General features: G+C 39.2%; 1 protein-coding gene and 1 long non-coding RNA gene across 2 annotated transcripts; one reads left to right on the forward strand and one right to left on the reverse strand.

Moving 5' to 3' along the window:
* Positions 1–3,291: 3,291 nt before the first annotated feature.
* On the forward strand, positions 3,292–21,718 carry kitb (KIT proto-oncogene, receptor tyrosine kinase b). Its single transcript, XM_088418608.1, has 21 exons — positions 3,292–3,480; positions 6,967–7,242; positions 7,324–7,608; positions 9,290–9,429; positions 9,984–10,152; positions 11,698–11,887; positions 11,968–12,083; positions 12,160–12,274; positions 13,323–13,510; positions 13,856–13,962; positions 15,365–15,491; positions 15,570–15,674; positions 15,750–15,860; positions 16,399–16,537; positions 16,619–16,686; positions 16,772–16,863; positions 16,998–17,120; positions 18,192–18,303; positions 18,382–18,481; positions 18,714–18,819; positions 18,993–21,718. Exons 1-21 carry the CDS (start codon positions 3,411–3,413, stop codon positions 19,134–19,136), a joined length of 2,883 nt encoding a protein of 960 aa, XP_088274734.1. The 5' UTR covers positions 3,292–3,410; the 3' UTR covers positions 19,137–21,718.
* On the reverse strand, positions 4,491–6,277 carry LOC148421051 (uncharacterized). The gene is made up of 3 exons (XR_015866058.1): positions 5,665–6,277; positions 5,394–5,554; positions 4,491–4,957 (listed from the first exon to the last, which is right to left on the reverse strand). It is a non-coding gene; the product is annotated as an uncharacterized LOC148421051 (long non-coding RNA).
* Positions 21,719–21,770: the final 52 nt, after the last annotated feature.

Here is a 21,770-nt window from a genome sequence, read left to right on the forward strand (position 1 = left end):
AAATAGAAATTATTTATTCCTGGTCAAACTTTTGACATGATAAAAATAATGTGTGCCTTCATGCATGACAGCAGCTGAATTGCATAACTTTTTGTGCCAAAACGTTTTGGCAAATTAGAAATGCTTGTTACATGACCTCCGGCGATTTGAGATTCCATTTTATTGACTAGGGTAAAGCAACAATTTAGTCCACTTTTTTTTATTTGTTGCTCCTCTTTGTCCAGTCTATTAAGTGGGTCATAACAGTTGTAAAACACCACAATTCAACCATAAAGTGACTCTTAACAACCGCACTGAAGAGAACAAAGGAAAAAAAAAAGACAACAACATCTTACTGTATCCAAGCAGAGGGAGACGGGGAGATCAAGTTGAGATGGGAGAGCATTGTATTGCATCGTAATAAAAGCTTGGCCAGTCAGTGAAACACAAAACCATGAGGTATGATTTGTCGTTTTTTTTTTGTTTTTTTTTTAAATAAGTGTGTTTTTTTCTGGCACACTCCGCATAGCTGCCCGAGGGTGTGAACTCCATTTGTAGGTGATTGGGTTAGCGTGTGTGTGTGTGTGTGTGTGCATGCGTGTGTGTGTGTGTATGTGTGTAACATGGGGAGAAGAAATGAGAGACATAGAGGAGAGAGGAAGGTGAAACGGAGAGAGAGGGGTTGGGCATCTGGAGAGGAATGCTCGCCATGATGTAATCTAATCGAAGTGGCTATTTTTCTTGTATAAAACCTCTGCTGTCCTCCACGAGGGTGCTGTCCTCATCCGTCTAAAAGCACTGAGTGACTCATACACACACACGAATGTGCACGCTAAGTCAGAGTGAGTCAGCCCAGATCTGCTTTTGACGTTCACCTCACTTATGAATAATGAAATAGGCGGAGGCAAATAAACCGCTCGAGTGACACGTGAACTCAGTGGAAATGGACGCTTGTGGACAGTCCTGAACAACAACAAACAATGTCATGCTCACAAAAGACATATGCTCAGCTCAGGTGTGTACTTTGACACCTTTCCTTTGTTTGGATGTACATTACTCTGCAGGTGTCTTCCAGATGGACAAGCAGCAAACCATTGGATGTCGATAAGTTCTTATGTTAATGTTGTAATTCATTTTAATTGATAATATTGAGGTGGAGTGGCATAATCTTTTGGTCAAGTTATATTGTACAAAGTCTGTCCAAGCACATGTGTAGAAACTCAGTGCGGAAAGATGTTTCCATGTAAGTTAGCCCCACTGTTCAATCCCAGTGTTTAGGAGTGCAGAATGGCTTGCCCACAGAGACTAACGCTAACATATGACAAGTGTCTCAGCTAGGTTATCCCAAAAACTGAATTATAAGTACTGAATTATAAGTATTCACATCATCAGCAAAAGTGTCCACCTTGTTGACCCTTCATGCCAACTCAACTTTTCTTAAGCAGGCTAATATGACTATAATCTTATTGTTCCCCTGCCCACATAAAATTGTCAATTTGGCAGAATTACTGCTGTGGAAAAAAACGTTTGTTTTCACAGAATACATTAAGAGAATTCAGTTGAACCACTTGATTAAACCGGGTTGAGTCATTTCACAGAAAATAAGACACGCCCTTTTGAGAATAGTTAGTGGCCACAGAACATGAAATTTGTCAACATATAGACCAAACAGCGACACAAAAATTGGTTGGTATTTATTTTTGTTTGTTTGTATCATTTTTAGAATCATGTCATGAGCTCAGAATGGCACTAACAGCCATAGGGCAATGCATTGAGAAATCCATCATGTGTGTAAAAAAAAAAAAAAAGAAAGAAAAAAAATACACACACAACAGTCCCAGTGTCCGCTCACATGTTTCTCAGGAGCAATCTCAGGATAAAGTGCTTGTTTCATACCGCCGCCTGGAGGCTTACCCTATTGATAAAACCTCATTCAGTATAAAAGTCATGTTTGCTTTGTGATGAAAACAACCTGCTTTTGGCGTCTTGCGTCCATAATTACCATTTCACCTCTTGCAGTGAACAGTATGGGAGACAAAAGAGTAGGGCAGCTTCCTACACGCCAAAACTAGTGTGTGTTTTCGTTCCAGCCAGATGAATCACTGAAAACCCTATGAGCTGAAATTAAGAAAACATATAGTTTCAGTTCAGTTATGTTTTTTTGCAAATAAATACAAACACACACGCAAACACACACATACAAGCAACCACTGACGCGAAGGACAACTTAAAATAAAAGTGTAGTATGGCCATTGCATTGACAACCATGTATAATTTAGTGTTTATTTATTTATTTTGAAGTTGGCCTTTGCAGCATTTTCTTGGTGTGCAACATGATATTGTTGTCTCATCCTTGGCAGTGCACATCTGATGTGGTTCCGCGGAAGTTGACAGGAAGGGAATTTGTTTTATTTTATTTTTTCTCCTTTATAAGATCGATTTTGGGGCCATTTAAATTGATTCTGAATGGTAGTAAATGAAAATCTTGATTCCATTTTGAATCGATTTTAGGCACACTTCTTTTACTTACACACACGCACACACACACAAAAATATATTAAATATCCATTCTAGTATTGCTGCTCATTTGTTATTGTTAACACTTCTCAAACCATAAAAATGGAGTATTGTTCCTCTTATCTTCATAATAGCAGTGTATCATACAGCACAACATTGGCAAGAGTGCCAAACAGGTATTAACACAACCCCAAATGTAACAAACACCAACTTTCAAAGGGAAATCAACTTGCCATTACAAAAAGACATTTCCAAACATTTATCAGTTCTCTGCGTCGAAAATAAAATTCTGACTTAAAATCTGATGAACCACTGCTTGTTTTTAACTTCTAATATTTTGGCTATCATTTTTATCCATTTCAAAGTTGGAAAGTACTATCTCTAGCCTTCAGAATGATGCAGTCCCATCCACCATAATAAACATTATATTAAATGCACGCCAAAACTGAACATTATTCCCTTTGTGAAGGCAGAAAATGGCCCCATCAACAACAGAATGAGCTCTCAGCAGATCTCAGTAGGCAGCACTCAAGTGTGAGAAGAGACTATCACACTTGAGTACATTTAACTCATCAAAACAAATTAGCACAACACAAAACCGTTAGATCAGCTCTTGCTTATTCTTTCCATAATAATGCGTACAGGCTGGAAATTGTCAACTAAATTCCCAGTAATGCGCCTGTCTTCACTTTTGGCATGCCTCCAGCCAATGCGGGACAGGGAGGAGGTGCCCAAGCGAGGGAAGAGAGTCGGTGAGGAGGAGATGCTCACAACTGTCTTTAATACGCACTCTGTACATCACAGAGAGCTCTCCCACATGAACGCATCACATTAGAGTAGGTCTGTTCTTGTCCAGTTTGGAGCATTTTTGTGGCTCTGCAGGATGTCATGAGGCACATGGCATAAGAGCCAAGATGGAAAACTTCAGCATGACATTCATGTGGATTGTTTTTACATCACATTTGATTTTTCTGCCACTGACAGGTAGGAAACATCCTTGCTGCCATAAAGCTCTTGTTTAGGGATTACATTTTAGAGGATTACTTGGACTTGATATATATATATATATATATATATTTATATATATATATATATATATATATATATATATATATATATATATATATATATATATATATATATATATATATATATATATATATATATATATATATATATATCAAGTCCATCCCCCAAATGGATGAGAACTCTATATATATATATATATATATATATATATATATATATATATATATATATATATATATATATATATATCAAGATCAAATGGAAATTAATGTAGTAATATAGGTTGACCCATTATTCCTTAAGAAATTAAGGAAATATAGAATGTTATTATTATTGTTGTTGTGGTTGTTGTTGTGCAAGAGGATAGAATAATGTTTTACGTTGATCTGGAACCTCACCAAAATTACCTCATCGGTATAAAGTTATCTTTGGACTCAATGGAAATCAACTGAGTAGTTTTTGCCCACTCCTGCAAGCTAACAAGAAAAAAAAATGCAGGTTAATGAAAAAATGAGAAATCATAATGATTACTGGCTCGTTCGCCCGCAATTGGCTGGCAACCAGTTTAGGATGTCCAGCGCCTACTGACCCAAAGTCAGCTGGGATAGGCACCAGTTAGCCTGTGACCCTTGTGAGGATAAGCAGCTCTAGAAAATGGATGGATATTGGCTTGGTAACTCAGTGCGTTAATTTTATGCATTTAATGTGATACTTGTTTGCAAGCTTTTTGGGGCCATATAAATTGCATACGGACCTCGAGCTGGGGAAATATAGTGGTAAAATTGCAGCAATATAGAATTATTAAACAAAGCATAATCAAGGTTGGTCATAAAGCATGTACTCTTGTATAGACACATTTTAACCCTTTTGACTTATAGTGGGAAAATTCTGAATGTAAAATAGTCAGCCGTGGGTTTGGCTCATCCTTTGCAAACGTCAAGAACAGATTAGACACTATTCCTTGGTATGTGCTGGAGTTTAATGGTGCAGTTTAACTCAACCCGTGAGCTCAAGTTTCCAGATCATATCAGTGCATATTTGCATAACCACCGTGAAGGAATAGTAGGAGAAGGAAGGGGGGCTAAAGGGATCGCGTCTTTTCCCGCCTGGCAACAGGTGTGCATGTGTTGTCAGTTAGAAAACAATCAATTATTCATCGAACCCATAATGATACTTGTACAGAGTACAGCAAACAAAAGTCTCAACAGTCAGCATGTTTCTCAGTGCAAACAAAGTCAACATTTCACTAGTCTTTCCAAAGAGACCAGAAAGAAAAGTGAATGTTGACTTTGAGAGAGGTGCCAGTTTGCGGTCCTCCGGATCTTGATTCGGTTCAGCCTGAAGGTACAACAGTCACATGAAGATCCTGTTCTTGAATAATTGCCCAACATGCAGGAGAAGGACAGACAGAAATCCTCTCACTGGCGGTAAACTGAGATGGAAAAATTAGATTCAAGTATTCATCCTAAGTGAATGATCATTTTAGTGGCCTGAGGTCATGATTACTCAGCTAAAGACAACTCACACTTATCGATTATTCCACTTAGCTGTGCTGGTTATATCGCGTAATTCCCTCAATGGCTGCGCGCCAATCAAAACATACCGTATTTAATCATCACATTAAGCCCCGTATTTATCGTACTCTGCTTTGTTCACCCAGTTTTTGTTAATATTAGCAACATGTCAGCATTTGCTTGAGCTACATAACAGGAAAACTACAGTAAATCCCTGATGTGCTTTTTTTCTTTCCAATTTTCTTATCTAATGGCAAAATAAAACATCACACAAACAACATCACAGTTTGTTTTTCCTGACCACATCACATGGCTCCTTGCTGCTGGGAAAATGACCCATAAAGCTCCACTTACTTAGTCACTTCTTGAACCACCTAGAGCAGAAAAATGCAGCATGGGAAAGAACAAGGTAGAGAGAAGTTTAAAGACATTTCTCCCACAAACAGAAAAATCTGGCACTGCTTCACTTCCCTTCCTTGCAAAATCCTCATTTCTTGATGAATATGTCTTTTTTCCTGTACCGAAATATGTTGGTCATTACTTTAAACCAGCGTTGGTCTTTAAGGTGCAACTTTAGCTCGATTCATAATGAACAACACTGCATCTGTTTTCTCAAAATACTTACAATACAGTATCTGGTTCAGCATCCTGGCAGGGACTGGAGCCCAGATCATCTGATTTAGTGTCAATGGCAGAATATGCCTCGGACTGCACTGAATGGTAGTCAATCACAGGAGGAATGTCAGTGCCGCATTGAATGGGAATTGATCCCAAAATGGCTGTTAAAAAATGTGTTACAAGGTACACTAGACTAAAACAATTCAAAAATAACTCCAAATAGCCACAGTATCATGTATTGACAAATGTATGAAGGGGTAGTACTTCATGGCTTACTGCATTTACATCAGCTTCAAGTTCAAAATCATATTTCATACAAAATATATGTAAGTACGCTGAGAAAAGGTCATGTCATCATTTTTGGCGGTACACTTCACAAAAAGTTAGAAATATTCAGCTTCCAAGTTAAATACAACATGCTCTGAAATCTTTGCAGGTAAATTTATCTTGACCTCTAAATGTTGCGATACACATCCAAAAGTTCAATGCAACAGTAATTTTTGCACAAATTGCTGTTTCTCTAACAAAAAGCTGAAAAATTCACAAGGTGTTTGAACTACCAATATATTTACAGGGACTTTACATCTGTGCCATTTGGTGACTTTTCCAGTCTCTATGGATGTCCTCTCTGTCTTGTGATTGCTTTCAGTGGCATTCCAAGCATACTGGCTCCTTTGGTATGAGAACATCCTGTTAGAAGCATCACGTTGGCAACTTTTTGTTTATCATTCCTCTTTTTTTTGTGTTGTCTTGATTCCATGATGTTAAAATCTGCTTAAATACCAATTCTAACAGAACTTGAAAATGACTATACTGTATTCATGCATCAAACATTCGCCACTATTTTTTCAGTTCAACTCCTTGTTAGAGAACAGAAAGTTTAGCAAAAAGTACAAAAACTTTCAGAAGTTTAACTTGTACTTTCAAACTATTTTTGAAACACGATTTACTGAAAGTCAAGGTTTTAGTGTATTTTCGGTGCTTCTTAACATTTCATCAAAAGCTAAATATTCCGTTGTTTTTGAGAGTAGCATGCCGCACAAACGTGCCTTTGCTCTACAAAAGTCGGAAACACTTCTATAGAGCTTGCCACGGTAAAATTTCGAATCATCACCTTCACCCGATTATTCTAGATGAATAAACGCAAAATCCCCAGAGACAAAGTTTTTAGAAATTATTCCTTGTAGAGCGGCAGCTCAGAATGGGGCCAACTCCCTACTTTCTTCCATTTTGCCTTTGTGCCAGGTAATGGCCAGGTGTCGCAAATGCCAAATGCGCATGTTGTGACTCATCCTTTGTCATTTTCCAGGGTGGGGCAAGCCGGTTATTTCCCCCAGCGGACCACACGTAGTTGTTCCCAAGCAGGGGAGGCTGGAGCTCTATTGCCATGACAATGTCAGCACATCTGGCGCCGCATCCATGTTGAGGTGGCAGAGGGAGAATGCTCGCAGACTGGAGGGGGAGGCAAAGGAAGGCGGCGTGGCTGTTGTCAAGGTGCCCGCAGCGCAAGCCTACCACATGGGCCGCTATGTGTGCATCAATAACAGTACACTGGAGAGCACGTCCATTTACGTATATGTAAAAGGTGGGTGTTGGAGGTGAGGCAGAGGAAGAAGTTGACTTCACAGACAAATGGATGAGAACTCTCCATGTTTTATCCGCACAGATCCTGTTAACGCCTTCCAACGAACCATGGTCAACGTCATTCTGGTGCGCGCGGGCGAGAATTGCACCATTCCATGCCTTGTGACCACCCCGGAGGTCACCCTGCTGGCTTTGCAAACGTGTGACGGGCGACCTTTGCCCTCTGCCATGAGTTACTGGACACACTACGAGCAAGGTGTCATCATCAGCAATGCGAGCAGGGAGTTTGAAGGCTGCTACGTGTGTGTGGGACAGCTTGGAGCAGATAAAGTGACATCGAGCCAATACACCGTGGATGTGCGGCTAGGTAAATATGTTTTCGATTCCATTAGGACTTGTCAAGCTGGCTGCACTAGATTGACATTTGGGTGTGAATGAGCACGGTGGCTGACCCCGATTACTACTCCAGATTTCACTCACATTCTATGTGAATTGAACTGTGAATGGCACTATTTTTTGCTGCCCAGTGGAAAGCACAGTGTGGAATTTTCTTTATTTTGGTACTTTCTTAGATGAGCACAGGTAGAAAGGGGAGTTTGCGCCATTGTGGGAGTGAATGCAGTCAAGGGCATAGTCAGACATTTTTCTGTGGGGTAGCCATGGTGAAACAGCATGTGCATACATGTGTGCGGGCATCATTATTTATCATGCAATGCACAGTCAGGTGAAATAAATAATACTGTATTTTCCGAAATATCAGATGCACTTTTCTTCCCAAAAATAAAGGCCAAAAGTATGGATGCATATAAACGGTAACTTCAATATTAGAGTTTTTCTTTATTCGTCTATATTTAAGGAATATTGCATTCATCATCCACATAAGCTGAGTTTTGCGTACAGATACACATGTTTATATCAACTATATTCTGTTGAGGCAATTAAGGTAATGAGACACACCAGAGGGCGGAAGTCAGTTGGCTGTAAGCAGCCAGCTAACAGCAACTTGTGTTGGCTAAGGTTGTTCCGGCATTAGTTTCAGTAAAAGAAGCGAGAAGACTGAACCAACATTCGAGTCCATCCTTGTTCACACATAGCAATATTACAGTAAAATATTAAATACAATATTACAGAAAATGTTTTCGTAGCAGAGCAGATTGTAAACCTACAAAGTTTGGCCAAATGGGACAACGGCCCTTGCATGTCAACCTAAAGTGGAGCCTAGAGTGGAGCTTACTCTTGCTGTAACTCTGTCAGGCTCGCTTTGCACAGTCATCTGCTTGGTCCCCCCCCCCTCTCAGAACGCCACACACAGCTCAGTCTGATACCACTATGCCCGCAACAAATAAATAACTTACAGATATAAATAAACAAAATACGAAGAAATTACCCAACCATTTGAGTTAACAGAGGTGGGAAGTCAGTTGGTGTATCCTTAACAGACACCCTTAACAGCAATGAATGAGGAGAAAGCTCCATCGCTGTAAAATGAAAGGTTGACTTTCATCTTTGTGTTTATTCCTGCACAGCATCACAATGTCCTAACAAGAAGCTGCCCTGCAGAGTTATCAGTCTCTTTTTGAGTTATGGCGAGGGGGGAGTTAAACGTTGTTGTGGTGAAGGACACAGGGATTAACAGAACACCATGCTGAACAAAGCTTTGTAACTTTGCATGAAGGTGGCATTTGTGCGAAGTAGACTTATGACAGCCTTTGTCAAACACGGCCACTCCTGACGTCAGTGACATTTATTGAAAGCATTAAATCATTCAGTTTGTGTGCCTAAGGATATGGATATGCAAATACAAATGTGTGTGTGTGTGTGTGTGTGTGTGTGTGTGTGTGTTCATTTATTTCCATTGAGCAAAGAGGAATAACACTCATGCGGATCTTTTAGTTGATTGCAAAATTTTCTTCATTGTTATTCATTTGAGTTTTGCTTGTCAATTCAACCAATCCAATAATCTGTGTCGAAAAAGTAAGTCCCAAAGACACTTAATGACCTTTTTAATGCCTTTTTTATGTTATGTCCTTTTGCTCTTTTGTATGCAGTTCCAAATGTACTTCCAGTCATAACATTGTCTCAAAGTGACAAGCTTATCTTGCGGAAAGGAGAGAAGTTTGAGCTTACTTGTAGCTCCTCCAATGTCAACCCAGACTTTACTGTCAAGTGGAACTATCCCTCAAAGGCGGTGAGTTTTATACCAACTGTGAGCAGTTTCATGTATTACTCTATAGCCACGTGTGATGTATAACAAAAGATTTTGGTTGAGGAGGTCAACAAACAATGTGATGGATGAAAAAAAAAGGCCTGTTTTCTATGGCCCTATGTCCACATTCATGTTCTGGGACCCAAAGAATGCTTTAGGTTTCTTCAAATGGACTTAGGGCATTATTCAGCATCAAGAGTAATTCAATCATGTTGATCAAAGGTCACATCCATCGCATTCTCATATAATGTGACAAGTCAGGAACCCCCATAGGGAATTTCATTAGATCAGACACTAATACTTCAGCAAATTCAATGGATTACGGTGATTACCCAAAGGTCAGTTTCCATCAAAGTTATAAAAAAAAAGTTTCTTTCTTGATATTTGTTAATCTAATTAGAGAGAGGAGAGATGATTTTTTAGAAAAAAAAAATGTGTCGTTCCTACGACTACTTGTTCCTCGGTTTCCAGTAAAATGTGCATTATGGTGACAAAACAAAACCTCTCTTAACTTTGCTTTCATTTGCCGCTGGCAGCATCCAGAAGAAGTATACACCTCACACATCCTGTCCGGCTCACGAGGTTATCACCGAGCCTCCCGGCTCTCGATAGAGTCCGTAACACAAACAGACTCAGGGACGTATCGCTGCTCGGCCCACAATGAGAGAGGCAGGAGCTCCACAGCACTGCACCTGGATGTCTGCGGTGAGCATTAAAGCACATACTGTCAATGACAGTATATGTCCTGGGATGGCATTGCATCACTGAAACTAGCTAATGAATCTGCAATAAAATCACGGCTGATACCATATACCATGCCGTACAGTATGGAAACACTCTGAAGCAAATTGCCTCTGTAGCAACTCTATAGAAAGCTTTATATCAGAGAGGTAAGAAGCTGTTGAAACGATATGATGTCATCTATTTGAGCTTTCCTGAATTGTGCTCCAGCAATAATACCATGGGCTTGATATTTGTTGACTGCAGACTTCCTACTGACAAAAAATAAACTAAACCTAATGCCCTCAAGGTTCTCCTTCATTTGCATGTGATGCAAATCAAAAGCCCTAAAAGAACATCCAACCTAACAATTCAGTTCCTCAAGGTGCACCCATAACAACGTTTGAGCCTATGAACTTGCTCGGACATGACATGTTGACAAGACCATGGCGAGGTGGTGCCATGGCCTCGAAGCAAATAACATGACAGAACAAACACTAGAAAAACTGTCTCCTAATACAGCAGCAGTAGGTTTTGTAGTACATCAATAACCGGACTCATTCGACTGCTCTAACCGCAAAGAATCTGGATCTTTTCAATACATTAGTAGGTACTTAAATATGAATTTCAATGCTGTAATAACACTATAATAATATAACAAAATATTTTGTAAATATACGTATATGTTTCTTTGTGGCGTAAACTAACAAGGCCAAACTCAGATCTATAAAAAGTGCCTCACTTTGGGAGTTAGGAGGAAACCGATTACTTTATCCGTACTGTTATCCGTACGTGACGGTCTCGATCTCGGTCAACACGGTTAACATAATTCAACACATATATTAAGAAAATTTCAGATACCAGAATTTTTACATAACTCGACCTCTTCCCAATTATAGACTGCATATTAAGGACAGGGGTCTGCAACGCGGGTTCCCAAACTATATGTGGCTCTGCCATCCCTCTGCTACAGCGCTCGGTGACTTTGAAAAATAATAATTACTTCATCTACATTAAAATACAGTAATTTGCTAATTTTCCAAATGCAATTGTATGTTTAAGACTACAGAGCTCTTGTAGCAGTAAACATTGATATCCTCACATTAGATGTCAGAAAGTTCTTTTGTGGCTCCAAGTGTTGTTCTTATCTGTGGGAGACAGCCAAAATGCGTCATTGAGTACTAAAGACTGATGATCGCTGGCCTGGGGTCACAAGCAGAACAGCATTGAAGTCAGAGTCAATTGATTAGACTCTTTTAACCAGCATGATATGTATGCCTACACAACCCCACTCACATTTTCAAAATACAATATAGAACCTACTTTTCTACTAGAATGAGTCTTATTAGTACCTGGCGCAGAGAAATGGCAACCGAGGTCACTTGTACTGAGATTTCGAGATACCTTCGAAATGCCGCAAAAAGTAAAGACAACATGACATTAACTGCCTGTAGTAATATGATGGGCTGTTGCTAAATGAACAACTGTACATATGTTATACAAATGAACAATTGTACATATGTTGTACAGATAGGGGATTCATTACCATGTTAAGCCGGCCAAGTCCCATCCAAGCCGATGTCCGTGAGGGGGAGAGTCTGAATCTCAGAGTGGAGTTGGAGGCCTATCCATCACCCAGCGTTCTGTCTTGGTTTTACAACGACAAACGACTGCTCAACACTACAGAGCATGTTATTACCATACACCAACATAAATACAGGTATGATTGTTGCATGTGGTCTGATTTGATAGAGTGAGGACACGCAAGGAATTATAAATATCATGTGACTTCTCATTTAGGTTCATTAGTGAGCTGAAACTTGTGAGGGTTCTTGGCTCAGAGGGTGGCATCTATAAATTCTCAGCCAGTCATGAAGACGCATCTGTCGACCATTTTTTTCACGTATATGTCAATAGTAAGTCAATTGTTTTACATAAATGGAGGCGCTACAGGGTTAAGGATCCGAGCATAATCTCTTCTCAATTTATAAGGTAAACCAGTCATCATCGCCCAGGAAGGGCCAGTTGATGGTCAGGTGCGATGTGTCGCCGCTGGTCACCCAGTTCCAAAAATCACCTGGTACATGTGTGACATTCCTCACACAAGGTATTGTATTACTTGCGTTCACCACTAACCAGCACTCGAAAAACAATTGGCTGAAATAAATAACTAAATTATGTGTCAAAAAAAAGGACTGATGCAATACTTGGGTCAATTTGACCCAACTTTCTGGGTTGTTTTGTAAAATTTTGTATAAGACACTCTCAAAAATTGCGTTGCTTTATATAAAACAACCCAGAAAGTTGGGTCAAATTGATCCAAATAGTGGGTTGATTCTTTTTGGACTCTTAATCAGACTACTTTTAACCCAACTGTTTTTCGAGTGAGCCACACCACACCCCACCAATTTTATCTGTATATACAGTAAATGTCATATTCTGCCCACAACTATCTTAACCTACTTATTTATACTCTTTCATGTTTTCCCCCTGAAGAATGTAACAAAAGTGAAAGTTGGTGACGTCTAACTAATGGTTACGTAAAATGTATCGTTTTATCCCAAAAGGTAACAATGAAGTTGTTATGTCTAATTTTAACCAGTTGACAAAGGCTAGTTAAGTTGTTTTTCTGAGGCTAGCATTGGTTGTCATGTACCTACTAGTTAAGTTCCATGCAAATTGGGTTAAATAAAATCTCTTCATTCATTATTCGTTTAGTTTTTAGTAATGTATCTCATTAGATAACTGATTGAGTTAATTTTTTTATACATGCTTTTTTTTCCTTGTTAATGTTTTTTTTTAATAGCTCGACGTAAGTATAAATAATGCAACTGACAATGAACCCATTCTAATATATTTTCATCGATCGAAAATTTTTTTTATAGCCTGTGATATTGAGAGAAAATTGTAAATGATAAAAAGTAAGTAGATTAGGTTAGGTTAGGTTAGGTTAGGTTAGGTTAGGTTAGTTTAGGTTAGGTTAGTTTAGGTTAGGTTAGGTTGGGTAGAGTATTTTAGAGATGCCATGACAAATTCTGGAATTAAATACATTATAAATCTCACTACAACCTGTCAATTGTGCAAATGGTCATGATTTGTCCAATAGCTGTGTAAGCGGGGAGGATCTACAGGAATGACACATTACCTCTTCTCAGGTGTTCACACCTACCCAATGCCACCCAATGGGAGACTGCGGATGTTGCCATGGTGACAGAGTCCACCTTTAGTAGGAGTAAGGTGGAGAGCAGACTGAACATCAGCAAGGAGCATGGCAACTATCATACACTGGAGTGTGTGGCGTCTACAGAGCGGGAGGAAGCTTATACGCTCTTCTCTATCAGCGGTACCACATCCATCGTTAATATCTCAAAAACACACACACACACACACACGTAGATGGCTGCGTGGGCATTATCTCATAAAGCCCACCACAAGGATCCACATAAGAATCCTTTGACCCCGCGTGCTTGTGCAGGCCAGGTGTTTGGTTACTGGTTGCAGATTGAGTGAGATTAACATATGCTGACAAAGCAGGCTGGGATTAGATGGTGTCGGTACGCTAATCCCGGACACAAACAAACGCGACTGCGGCAGCTGCCTGTCTTCCTGTCATCCTATAGCCGGGGTCGGTTGAGGCCCTGTGTTGTGTGTAAAGAAGTGTAACTCATGATTGTGGTTCCTCGAACAGAGCGTCTTGTCCCGCATAAACTGTTCACCCCACTTCTGACTGGCATGGTGGCCACTGGCGCCTTCCTCTGCCTCATACTGGTGGTGCTGCTCTATAAGTACATGCAGGTAAGAGAACTGATGCACCCCAAAATGCCAAACCGCGACTTCAAATTTCAATGATTTTGATCAGTCATGTTGCGTTACAAAATATAAACTTTCTTTAAAACGACTTGAAAAGGAACTGCACTCATCCCCTGATGAGTCATGCCTCATTTTTTCAAGTCAGTATCTGCAAACAATTTCCTGCCTTTTTTAACATCTTTTTGCAGAATTTTAATGTGTTTTAATGAAGTTGAAATGACTCAGAGAGAGATTGAATTGACACATGTCTGAAACAGCATGACATCTTGCTTTTAGTCCGGTGCAGTGACTCAGGCTCCAAGATTAACTGGTTTACGTCAGCGTATAAAGTGCATGGAAAGCAAATAATTGTACATGGTGCAGATGGAGTAGGAATAGGGGGGGACCAAACAAACACACAATTACTGGCTTCAACATTACTGTAGGTACACAATATAAGAAATCACAGTACATGATTTGTAACAAAAAATATCGACTATAATGGCATCAACATGCAGACCTTGACCATGGATTTTGGATCAGCACCATACTGTAGGCTTTTATCAACAATCTTCTCCTACAATAAAACTAGCATACGGTATACTGTAATACATTAATAATATTATTTACATAATATAGCAAATATGACCATAATGAAAAATCTCACTACTGTATTATAAAGTAATTATAAATTCATATTGCACACACCCATTATTAATCAGAGTGCTGTATAAAAACCAATGAAGGGATAGAGAACATATTATTATAAAGAAAACATCTGCATTGACTTTCCCATTATTTTAAGGCACTGGTTAATCATAGAGGTGGCTTGATTTGAAACAAAATACTTGAAGGGACAATGTAAGCTTTAGACTGTGTTTCATTTCAGACAGCAGGACGTGTTGCATTTACCATTGTCTGTAGCTACTGTATAACAAACATGGCTGCCTCTGGAGAAGTGCCACCCCCTATGTAATATAATTGAATGACCTACAAATATATTTAAAACACACTGTTGATCATTAAAAACACATTTATGTGCAAGTTTTTGATATTCATCATCATTTAATTTATTCCTTTTTAATAAAAAAGCGGTCTAAATCCTATACGTTGTACCTTTAAGGCAAAAAAAAAAAAATACATGGAATGTAGGTAATTTCTATGGCACATTGACACATCAATCAATCATCATTTGCTTCAGTGAGAAATATCTTTGTTCTCACATTGTTGTCATTTGTGGTTAAATGAAATTTTATATATCAAAAGTATGTGGGGTTTCCGTACTCGACTGAATACTCACACTGGTATTGTAATAAATTGTATTGGGTCCAAACATCCCCAGAAAGTAACCTCATGTCTGATTTACCTATATTAATCCCCCCCCTTCTTCGCCTCCCCTTCCGGACAGAAACCTAAATTCCAAATCCAGTGGAAAGTCATCGAGAGCATCCACGGCAACAACTACATTTACTTTGACCCAACCCAACTTCCCTACGACTCTAAATGGGAGTTTCCTCGGCAGAAGCTTCGCTTTGGTATGACGATTAACTTGTACTTATGCTTTCTCAAAGCACGCCAGACAATGTGAAAAGTTTACCTGTGCAAACACGCAGGTAAAACTCTGGGTTCTGGAGCTTTTGGGAAGGTGGTGAGGGCCACGGCATATGGCCTGTGCTCAGTTGACACCGTTACGACTGTTGCCGTCAAGATGCTTAAACGTAAGTGTCGTTTTTACCCACCGCGACATGCGACGTGAGGTGACCTCAATATTCCCCGTGATGATGTCACCGCAGCCAACGCTCACGCCACGGAGAAGGAGGCGCTGATGTCAGAGCTGAAAGTGCTCAGTTACCTTGGCAACCATATGAACATTGTCAACCTTCTGGGAGCCTGCACGGTCGGAGGTAAGTGAAAGCTCAAAACAGGAGAGAGTTGAAGAAAGCTGTCTTTGTCTTGCTGGACTTTAATCATCTTTCCAATGCTTTTGCTTGACTAAATTATTGGTTTCTTTAAGGTTGCGTGAGGTGGCGTAAAATGCACTGACTGCAATGTAAGGCAGACGTGATACTTTTAATAGAAATCAGATATTGGACAGTGAAGTCATTGGCAGCCAGTCCTGACAAGAAGCTGATTGAGTGCAGTAAAAGAGCATTATCTGGTGCCTGGGCCTTGGTATTGACAACTCTGCAGGATCTTAATGGATACCAAATTAGTAGAAAGACATTTGGCATGAAAACTCCTCATTTAAAGCTATTGAATACCCACTCGACTAAAAACATTGGTATTTTAGCACACGGTTTTCATATTATCGCACTTTGTCTGTTCACAAACCAATTGAGTTGACTGCCGCGATAATGAACTACTTATAATCACAAACAGCATCTTTATATTTGAGTTGTGCAGCAGTTAGAGGGATTTGATGAAATCTCTGCACCCTTCCAGGTCCAATTTTGGTGATCACTGAATACTGTTGCTATGGTGATCTCCTCAACTTCCTGCGCAGAAAAAGAGAGTCTTTCCGAAATTCCCAAACGGGCGACGGTTACTATCGCAACGTCTCCAAGCAAAGTGAGACCACAAGGTAATTTTCCTCTCACCATAAAATGTGTGTTTGAAACATACATGTTATAGTTCATAACATAGCATGTGTATATGTGTGAAGCAGAGGACTGACTGGTACAGAATATATGCCCATGCGTTCCTCAGACAATGAAAGGTCCTCACAGTCAGGTAAAGCTTCCTCCAACATGCACTGCACACCATTACTTGCATATAAAAAAAAAAAAAAGTTCGGATGGTGTCTGGTCTCTTTTAGAAGATACAGACGAGCTTTCTCTGGGGGCTGAAGATCTTTTGAGCTTCTCCTACCAGGCAGCCAAAGGAATGGAGTATATCACATCTAAAAATGTAAGTCCCTTCACAAACAATTTCATCACCAGCAACAACATTCGGTACACTTACACAAGGTAATCATCCATCACTACCTGAACCAGTTCCTAAGTCAATATGCACACATCCGTGTTTTTGTTGTGCTGGTGTAGTGCATCCACAGGGACCTCGCTGCCAGAAATGTTTTACTGACTCACGGCAGGGTGGCCAAGATCTGTGACTTTGGCTTAGCACGGGACATCACCACCGATTCCAGCTATGTGCTCCGAGGCAATGTGAGTTTTCAGCGATTTGTACTCTCATAAAAATTTCCCTCCTGCTATTTATTTGTTGCATCGCTGTCTTTGGTTGAAGTAAAAAAAAAAAAGTACTAGCATACGATAAAAAGCAATAGTAAAAGTAATTGTGAAATTAATTAGTTAAGATCTGTAATTAATGTATTTAATTAATCTCTTTTTATTCTCTAAACCTGAACCACTAAAAAACCCCAGCGGCTTAGCCCCTGACCCAAAAATTTCTAAGAAAAAGCCCCAACCAGATTTTTTCATTTTAATTTAAATACATTGTATTATTGTGGCAGATTAAACGATTACTGTATAACAACAAAAAGTTGTTAATTAATCTTTGATTTTAACAGATGCAGTTGTAATTATTTAGTTAGTTTTGGCCCTCAGAAGGAATGAGACTGTTTTCTATTGTCAATCGCCAAATAATCAAAAAAGGCAACAGAGGGTTTTGTTTTTTTTTTCAATAAAATATTCAGCTTGTGTATCACTATTTGAAAAGGTTGTAGCTTGAACATGGTTAGTGGTAAAGGTATAGTGTAAAAGTTGCTTGGTGCAACATTGCTGCATTGATGTTTAAAGGGTTAACATTCAAATGAAACATTGATCCTTGTCTTTCATTCAACGACACTTGTGTCTTTGTTGCTATTCAAGGATGATCAGTGGACAAAGGATGCAGTTGAGCTCAATTTTGAGCCTTATGGCAAAGGCTGTGAATAATCATGTAAATACCATTTCTTAGATATTTGTTTTTAATAAATTCACCCCCCCCCCCAAATTTTTTTTTATAGCATCGTCATAATAAGTTATTGCGTGTGGAAGTTTGAGGAGGGCAAAAGATGACGTGTGGAAAAAAATGAAGCGCTGTGACTACTTCCTGGAAGCATTGTATGTTGTGTTTTTTTCACTAGCTATGGGGCTCTATCACTAGATATTGAAATCTTGTTTATCTTCAGAAAGTATGATTTTCAGTGATTTTTTTTTTAAATGATTACAGTGGAAAATTGCCACAGAAAAGATGACTTTGTATTGGAAAACTAATGTGGCCTTTCATCCATACAGGCACGTCTTCCAGTGAAGTGGATGTCTCCTGAGAGCATCTTTGATTGTGTCTACACATATGAGAGTGATGTGTGGTCCTACGGCATCTTGCTGTGGGAAATCTTCTCACTAGGTAAACAATTTAGACCTCAGTTGTAGAACGCCTGAAAAGAATACATAGCGTATAAAACACCAAATGTGTGTGATGCAGGCAATAGTCCGTATCCCGGGATGCAAGTGGGCTCTGCGTTTTATCGACTGATTCAAGAAGGCCACAGGATGAGCAAACCTGAGTTTGCTCCCGTTGAGATGTAAGTATGTGCGTTCCGAACGCTGCATTGATGGAGCGCATCAATGCCAAGCCAAATACCGCTCACTAAATCAAACACACAATAGTTCTTGTCTTGTTTTGCATCATTTTGTGTTGCGCTCGCATTACAAAAATCATTAGGACTCAGATTAGCAGAGGTAAAATATGATCTGTGTTTAGAGGATTGGTTTGACCTCGAACTCTAATACATATGGGACTGCATGACCCTGCAGGTATGACATGATGCTCTCATGCTGGAATCAGGACCCTTTGAAAAGACCCTCTTTCCGAAAACTGGTCGAGAGGACTGAGCTTCTTCTGTCGGAAAATACCCGCAATGTAAGTAGAGCAAAGCATGAATGATTTGGATTGTCTTGTAATACCGCATGCCTCTGCCGCGTGACGCTTTGTTCATTATATTTCAACTTATTCAAAATGTTGTGGAATGGCAGTGTTTTCTCGGTGGGGGAAGGGGGGAAAAAAATCCAACTTATGAGTCTGGTATTTCTCAGATTTACCTGAGGCTGAGCAACACCGCAGGCCCCTCGGACCATCAGAGAGCACCATCACGAAGGCTGAGCTCCGTGTGCAGCACCACGGCCCCCAACCAACCTTTACTGCAGAGTACCACAGACGTCTTCCTGGACTATGTCTGAAACACTGCTGACAAGAACAAAGTCATACAAAAAGGTTGCACATTACTTTGATCTGGAGTAATCTTCAGCTGCATGTGCGCAGCGAGCCCTGCAGAAACACATTCCACAAACATGGCCGACATGCTGTGCTGAAACTGCTATATTTTGCCACACAAATTCTAGATTTTGCCATCATTTAAAAATATTTGAGGCTTTTCCATGAAGAAATTCCAGAAAAAAATATGTGTTTTATACTTGTTACAGTACTTTTGAACTGAAGCCCACTAATTTCCCATAAGAATGGGCTGCACAAATGCATATATTAACTCCATTATTGAAATCAGGTGTGAAACTCAAGGCCAGGGTGTCACATCAAGCCTCCTCAATCTCTTCATGGGGCCCACAAGAGCAAATAAAGTGTGTCATGCATGGTAAATAGGAACAATGGTCATTTAACTAAATATTAACATGCCACTGTTTTCACAATTTGACTTGTAATTTCAAAATCGGTTTGTTAAGAATAATCAAATGGTGAAACAATGATGAAATAATAAGGTGACTAAATTTATGTATAAACAAATGGCTTTCATAGCCTGAGAGAGAAAGAAAACTACAACATGGAAAACATTTGTTTGACCAACCTTAACTCTTTCAGCGCCAAGCATTACCTGTAAAGGCAACACCTTGAACGCCAGCCGATTTCAAATATTTTGACCACTCTTTCAAATCTGACAGAATATGTTATTGTTTGTCTATTTAAACATTGGTGGTATCATACGAAAGATTTGATTCCTAACCTGACCTAGATTTTGAAAGTTAGATTTTACCTTAATCTGTTCTTTAGTAATCACTGTTTGAAGATGGCTAAATAGAGTGACACCAAGCTATTTTGGACAAAAGGAGAAAACTCCTCACACACTTTGAAACAAATATTTTTAGTAACATCTGAAACATCTCAACAGTCCTTCTATAAAAATTGTATAAGTAGACCTAAACCTGTATCCTTTTTAGTATTAACAAACGAAAAAAAACAATATAAATCAACTTTCAACAACTGCTCATGATTTTTACAGTGTTTATATGGTTTACAGCTTAGTTTAAAACAGACAAAAACAAGCAAGTGCATCAAAGTGCCTGAAAAAAAATGATGAAAATTTCTTGTTTTATTGCAACTACACTTCACCCCCCCCCCCCCCCCCCCCCCACACACACACACACACACAATTTGAGAAGCACTGGCTTAATATTAAGAGATACAAGTGTCATCAATACAATCAATTAAAAAAAAACAACTACATCGTTGATGAAAATTTTTGTCACTGGCACACAACCTAAATCCATGGCACTGAAAGAGTTAATATTCTGATGGATATCATTCCCAGAGAGCCAAAAACCAAATCTTACTGACAAATAAACATAAACCACTGGCCTTATGTAACATAAGATTCAGGAGCCAATTTTTGATGACCACAGCTTTATTTCTATCAAACTAGGCTATCTTTGACCAAATGGCAGTTTGATAGCTATCTTGGCTGAGCGGATTGACAAGAAAAGTTTCTCATTCTATTGTCTTTAATCACTAAAGGCACTTCAATCCCTAGCTACATTATCTTAGTATCCAATCTTGAAACATGGAGAGCTCCCAAATGAACTCCTTAATCCAATATGTAGTATAGTAGCCTTAATTGATATAACAATGGATTTAAAAAACAGAAAGCTCACCAATTGTTGTTAGTAACTTGCAAAACACTGTTTGTGTGACTACTGTGATTTAAAAAGCTGCTTAGTTCTGGTTTCAACCTCAACATGTCTTGTGCGCTACTTTAGCATAGCTTCAAAACTGTAAAACTACATTATCTTAGCAAACAATTATGAAACACAGAGCTCTCAAACTAAATTGTTTTCAACTAGAGTCGCTTGTATGCTGCCTTTGCATAAAATACATGTCCCTCACTGCTGCAGCTCTGTTTGTTCAGAATCAAGAAAAGAATTAAATTGAAATGCTTAATGTCGTGTAAATCCTTCAAATAACTGCTTTTTGGGCACTAAATGTTCCGCTAGATGCACCTTGGTGGTTAATGTGCAACCTTTCCCTTACAAATCATCACTTCATTGGAATAACAATGATCAAATTGGCCTTGAGGTATGACACTATTTGTGAGTTGTCTTTATTTTGTCTAAGTGGCATGCAAGCACTAGCTCCTTAAAATGACTTAAAAAAAAAGTTACCAGCTCTTTTACGTGGGTTCTATGTTTGATGAGTGTTAACTGGCCAAGTGGGAGGGAAGACGAATGTACAGTATTTGTGGAGTAGCTCTAATCTTAATTTAGAGTTCAGGAGTGAATGGGTGATGAGTTGTGCGTGTCGTTTATTTGATGTGTCATGTGTATTCATTGTAAATACAATAGAGATGTGCCTTTAGATTTTGACTGGCTTTTGTCTGGTTGTCATGAGGGCACACGATGTGGTTTGGAGGTCCTTGCAGTTTTGATACCGTTGACTTGTAATAATAAAGAATGTACCAGTAATGGTAGAGGCAACTAATGTGTCCATTTTATGTGCCATTTAAAATGACGATAAAAATGTTTCTTTTTTTAAAGCATATTGGATTTTTCCAACGTGTGTGTTGATTTTTGTTTTCTTTCAAGGAGAGG

Source organism: Hippichthys cyanospilos, chromosome 7 (assembly GCF_059441005.1).
Source record: "Hippichthys cyanospilos isolate Australia breed blue-spotted pipefish chromosome 7, RoL_Hcya_1.0, whole genome shotgun sequence".
Taxonomy (NCBI): Eukaryota; Metazoa; Chordata; class Actinopteri; order Syngnathiformes; family Syngnathidae; genus Hippichthys; species Hippichthys cyanospilos.